General features: G+C 42.8%; 1 protein-coding gene across 2 annotated transcripts in view; it reads right to left on the bottom strand.

Annotated features, from left to right (window-relative positions):
* LPAR2 (lysophosphatidic acid receptor 2) overlaps positions 1-6,000 on the bottom strand; it is a 95,751-nt gene continuing 89,751 nt past the window's right edge. For both annotated transcript variants that reach the window (XM_075346473.1, XM_075346472.1), the window contains exon 3: positions 1-4,716. In XM_075346473.1, coding sequence (XP_075202588.1) covers positions 4,418-4,716 — 299 coding nt within the window. In that variant the 3' untranslated portion in view covers positions 1-4,417. The remainder of the gene's footprint in view (positions 4,717-6,000) is intronic.

The following is a 6,000-nucleotide window of genomic DNA, read 5'->3' as shown; positions in this document are numbered from 1 at the left end:
CTATATTTTTTTATTATTTGCATAAATATTTTTTCATAACAGACATTAAATAAAAAGGACCATAAAAGCAGATGTACCAATAAAAAACATATATAAAGTTCAATGACAAAATATCTTTTTACAGAGGTGCTTGAAAGTTTGTGAACCCTTCAGAATTTTTTATATTTCTTCAACATTTTTTACCTAAAACTATATCATATTGTCACATAAGTCCCAAGAATAAATAAAGAGAACAAATAACAAAGGAGGCCAAAATATGTGAACCTATGTGAACCCATACAATTACCAGATCATTTCAAGGTGAAGTTAGTTTCTGGTCTTCTCATTCAATAGGAAAGCGAGACATTTAAAAGAACTAGGATCTATCAAAGTCTGATCTTTGCAACTCGTTTGTGGAATTCTATAATGGGATGAGCAAAGGAAATTTTTGAGGACCTCTGACAAGGAGATGTTGATGCCTATCAGGCTTGAAAAGGGTACAAAACCATCAACAAAGAGTCTGGACTCCAAAAATCCACTGTAAGGCGGACTGTGTACACAATAAGGAGTTTGGACTTCAAAAATCCATAGTTAGGCAGATTGTGTACAAAAGGCGGAAATTCAATACAATTAATATTGAGTGGTCGACCAACAAAGATCACACCAAGAACAAGGTGTAAGATAGTCCACAAAGAAACAAAAAAAATCTCTTAAAGGGAATCTGTCATTTGGCCCCTGTAACCTGCAGCCACCACCAGTGACCCCTTATATACAGCATTCTAGAATACTGTGTATAAGAGCCCAGGCCATTCTATATAATGTAAAAATAACATTATAATACTCACCTAAGGGGCGGTGCAGGGTAGACTGGTCGGATGGGTGTCTCCGTTCTCCGGTACCAGCACTTCTTCTCTCGGCCATCTTTGTCCTCCTTCTTCTGAAGTCTGGGTGCATGATGCTAGTGTGGAAGACGTAGGAAGCATCATGCACCCATCCGACCAGTCTGCACCGCACCGCCCATTAGGTGAGTATTATAAAGTGTTTTTTACATTATGCAGAGCGGCCTGGGCTCTTATATACAGTATGTTAGAATGCTGTATATAAGAGCCCACTGGTGGTGGCCGCAGCTTATAGTCACCAAATCTGCTGATAGGTTCCCTTTAAGCAACTAAAGGCCTCTCACATTAGCTAATGCTTATGTTCAGGAGTAGAGATGAGCGAACCTTTGGAAGTTCGGGTTGGAGGGTACAGTCGAACCTTAGATAAGGCTCGGTTTGTGACCCAAACCTCAAAGAAAGTAAGTAATTGGGCAGTTTGTGTCTCCACCCACATGCTGTCAGCCATAAGCAGTTCACTTCCGCGGAAGGGTGTGCAGGGTTTTCAATTTTGTGTGTGTGTGCACACTACATCTGATCACTGCAAGTGGCTCGCACAGGGCTGAGCATCACACACACACCCAAGCACAGCGCTGCTCGCTTCAGTGGATTGCACTCATAACTCGCTTGAAATTCGAACCTGTAGCCTGTGTTCGAACTTGAACATCGAACTTCAGGTTCGCTCATATCTATTCAGGAGTCCACCATCAGGAAAACACTGATCAACAATGGTGGAAATGACAAGATAGCAAGGAGAAAGCCACTGCTCTCCAAAAAAAAATCACTGCTGCCCATCTGCAGTTTGCTAAAGATAACCTGAACAAGCCAGATGGCTATTCGCACAAAGGCTTTTGGGATCAATTAGAAGAAAAAAGAGCTTTTTGGTTTAAAAGAAGAACACTGCATTACAGCATAAAACCCTAATAGAATCTCTGAGACACGGTGGTGGTAGCATCATGGTTGGGGTCTGGACCAGGACGGCCGCCATCATTCATGGGACAATTAATTCTGAATTCTCTGAAGGAAAATGTTATGACAATTGCCCATTAGTTGAATCTCAAGAGAATGTGTGTGATGCAGCAAGACAGTGACAGAAAGAAAACACGTCATTTTACAAAAGAATAGTAGAAGAATAAAGTTAACGTATTCAAATGGCCAAATCACATTCGTAATCTCTAATCATATATACCTTATTTTTCTGATAATAAGACGCATTTTTTTCTCCCAAATATTTAGGAGGAAAATGAGGGGTGCGTCTTATAAGCCGAATGTAGCTTACGGTGGGGGGGGTGGGTGAAGAAAGGTCACAAGAGGCAAGGGCAATCCTGCGGGCTGTGCTGGTGCTCGCTGCAGGCAGTGAGGCAGGGGCCATCGTGAAAATGTCGGCAGTACGGGCTACGAATAATGGCGCTCAACGGTCAAGATCCCATCTGCGCATGCGCTGTCTCTGGCCCATCCCAACAGCGGACTTAAGGAAAATGGCGCCCAGAGGTGGAGGTGGCGCGTGCACAGATGAGATCTCGGCTTGTCATTGAGCTGATAGCTCAATCTGCGTACGTGCTGACTCCGGGCACAATTTCTTTCGCCGGCAGTTTTTGGATGTTCATGTCTCACAGCGCCCATAGTGAGCATCTGGGACACCTGCCTCACCACCCACTGCACTGCCATGGGCCACCACCGCCCCTGCCTCCTGTGACCTCACTCGATCACCATTGCCACCCCCGGTAAGACACCACTGCATTAAAAGAGGTACCCCATATTTTTTTTACCTTTCTTTTTTCTCTAAATTTGGGGTGCGTCTTATAATCCGGTATATTTTGTAGAAGGACCTGAAGCAAGCAGTTCATGGGAGAAAACCCACCAACATGACAAAATCTGTTTTATAGAGAAGAATGGGCTAAAATTCCTCCAAGGCGATGTGCAAGACTAATCATCAATTATCAGAAACGATTAGATGCAGGTTTTGCTGCACATCGGGGTCAGACAGATACCGGAAGCAAAGGTTCACATACTTTTGCCAGTCACAATCATGTATTACATAATTTCCTTCAATAAAAATAGTGAAAATGTAATATTTTCAACTCGTTTGTTTGATTTAGGTTCTCCTTATCTAATTTTTATACTTCTGTGTATATCTGATGTAGTTTTAGGTAAAAAATGTATACAGAAATCTGGAAAACTCTGAAGGGTTCACAGACTTTCGAGCACCCGGTGTATGTATATCTGTTTTTACACATAAAAAGTATAATTGTGAATAATTATCCACAACATTGCTGCCCCTCCTGGAATCTGGGGTACGGATCATTTCAGTGCTTGGTCTTAACGTTTTATAGTTTACCCTAGAGTAAAAATCAGAAGGTGTTTTAAAGGGGTTGTCCACATTTAGGCAACATTGGTGGCTCTATCTGTGGGGAAAAAAAGGTTGATCTCATCATAAATAACCTCTATAATTCGGATATGCTGCTTATACCCTCAGCCATCCCAACATACATTGTCCTCCTGACCACTTTTCGTCACCATGTCCACATACAGCTCATTCATCCTACTCTAATGTTCTTTGATAACTTGAGTCCAACCTTCGATATATCTACTGATCAAAACAGTCGATCATCCATATACACGTCTGTTTCTGTTCTGCCACTTGTCCCAGTCACTGGAAAGGGACAGATTTGCAGTACCAGGCATGGATCTCCAGTATCGGGGACTACCACAGCTATGCCTTCATTGGGGGAATCAATGGGGATCTTGAAGAGCCTTGGAGAACTACTCAAAGAGTCTACAAGTCATAATGTCCTGCTGGTAAGGCAGCTTGTGCTTAAAACAACTCGAATATAAAAAAATAAAATCTAGATAAAATAAAAAAGAAATGAACCAAATATAAATTTTATGTAACCATAAAAGTGAGCACCAAAACATAAAGGGTACCACAGACCAGGCAGATCAGATCCATTAGGGTGAAGATACCAGAAGAGTTTGAATGTGTTATGTTGTCTACAGCGAACCATTGAGCTCCACATTTTTTGCCTTGTCCCTTCACCATGCTGACTTCTCTGTGAATTTATTATGTTCTCAAGATTTAATTTCCTTTCAGTTTATTCCCCCCAAAATGTTGTCCCTCAAACACCTACTAATTATCTCTCCCTCACATGTAAAGCAGTTCATAAGAAGCCATCTTCGTTCTTCTTTTAAAACTTTCTGTCTTTAATGGCATGTAGACGTCTTCTGTTTGTTCTACGTCACCTATTTGAAGACTTCGATAAATAATTTCATGCATTTTATGGTTCTTGATATATTTGCTCTAATCCCTCAGGTTAAGATGTCTCCTTAGGTCTAAGACAGTAACTGAACCTGTCATAAAATAAGTCAAGGAGCATTGTGTTGTCCTTAAATCGACCAGGCCAGTCCTTATGATCTACTCATGTTAATGTCTGTTTCTCCAACATGAGACACGCGATCACTCGCACTACTAATAATGGTGCCCATGGTACCACACTGGTACATTTTCCATTAGATGTAGTCTTGGTGTCCATAGTGAATAAATTCAGAGCATACGCCAAAGTGGTTTATAGTGTGGAGTCTCGAACTACGTGTCCATTGTCGGCCAATATTCTCCTCTCTGTATTTGTTGATTTGACAGAAGGTGAATACTTGGACCCACGATTGCAGCAGAAGCAAAGGATTTGCTTAAAAGTAGCTCTCATCTCATTGTCTCTATAGGAGTACACAATGGGATTGATGACGGAATTGATCTCGGCAAGGAGGAGAAAGTATTTCTCAACGGCCAAAACATCACAGCTTTTGCACCCTAGGCCATCCAGAAGAAGAACAACTTGCCCCGGAGTCCAGCAGATGACAAAGGCACCTAGAAGAAATGATAAAGAAATGGGCATCAGAATTTGAGATAGCAACACCACTGAACACAATATACACAAACTGTAAACAGGTTCATAATGTTTATGTTCCCTTTATCCAGGCCTTAAAGGCCACGTCTCACTAAGCAACATCGCTAGCAACATCGCTGATGAGTCACGCTTTTTGTGATGCAACAGCGATCTATCTAGCGACGTAGCTGTGTGTGACATCCAGCAACGACCTGGCCCCTGCTGTGAGGTTGCTGGTTGTTGCTGAATGGCCTGGACCATTTTTTGGTTGTTGGTGTCCCGCTGGGCAACATGTCTGACACCATATCAACAACGAGCAACTTAGTTGGTGACTCAGAATTCAGCGACGCAGGCGTGGTTTAGCCTTTTCCATACAACGCCCTCTTCAACTCCGATTGGTGGTCACAACTACAGCTTTAGGCAACAAGGTCTCACTTCCGTCCTTTGTTCACGAGCACATACTGCCCAGTCGAGAAACGTGGAAGAACAACAGATGAATCGATATAGAGTCACAGCCCGGAGGACTCTACTGCGATCTGCAATCCAGAACCTTTGGATGGAAGCAAGGCAAGGCCGCCCAGTCACAACGCACTTATGACCACCAATAGGAGTGGGGGGGGCGCGGAAAAGGCAGATACACGCCTATATATTGCTAATCGGTCAATGTGACAGGGTCTCAGTGACCAACAATGTTGTTATAGAAGTTGTCATGGATCGCCAGATCGTTGGTGCGTCTTTGTTAAGGTCCGACTGTGTGACATCTCACCAGCGATCTCCTAGCGATCTCCTAGCGACTTACCAGCGATACCTATCAGGTTGTATCGTTGTTGGGATCGCTGGTGCGTTGTTTAGTGTGACCATACCTTTAGGCTATGTGCGCACAGTGCGTTTTTCGCGGCGTTTTTGCGCGTTTTTCGGGTGCGTTTTTGGCCTCAAAACTGCATGACTTTGCTTCCCCAGCAAAGTCTATGAGTTTTCATTTTTGCTGTCTGCACACTTTTTTTTTAAGCTGCGTTTTTGAGCTTGAAAAAAAAATGGACATGTCAATTCTTTCCTGCGTTTTTCTGCGTTTTCCCCCCATGCAATGCATTGGAAAAACGCAGCAAAGCGCAGAGATCAAAAACGCATGCGTTTTTTGATGCGTTTTTCGACGCGGGTGCGTTTTTGTGCGTTTTTAGCGGCCAAAAACGCACAAAAACGCAGCATCAAAAAAACGCAGTGTGTGAACTTAGCCTTAGGTGTACTTTAGAACGTTCATTCCTGAT

This window comes from Anomaloglossus baeobatrachus, chromosome 4 (genome assembly GCF_048569485.1).
Source record: "Anomaloglossus baeobatrachus isolate aAnoBae1 chromosome 4, aAnoBae1.hap1, whole genome shotgun sequence".
In the NCBI taxonomy this organism is placed as follows: Eukaryota; Metazoa; Chordata; class Amphibia; order Anura; family Aromobatidae; genus Anomaloglossus; species Anomaloglossus baeobatrachus.
This window is presented reverse-complemented; position numbering and strand designations above follow the sequence as displayed.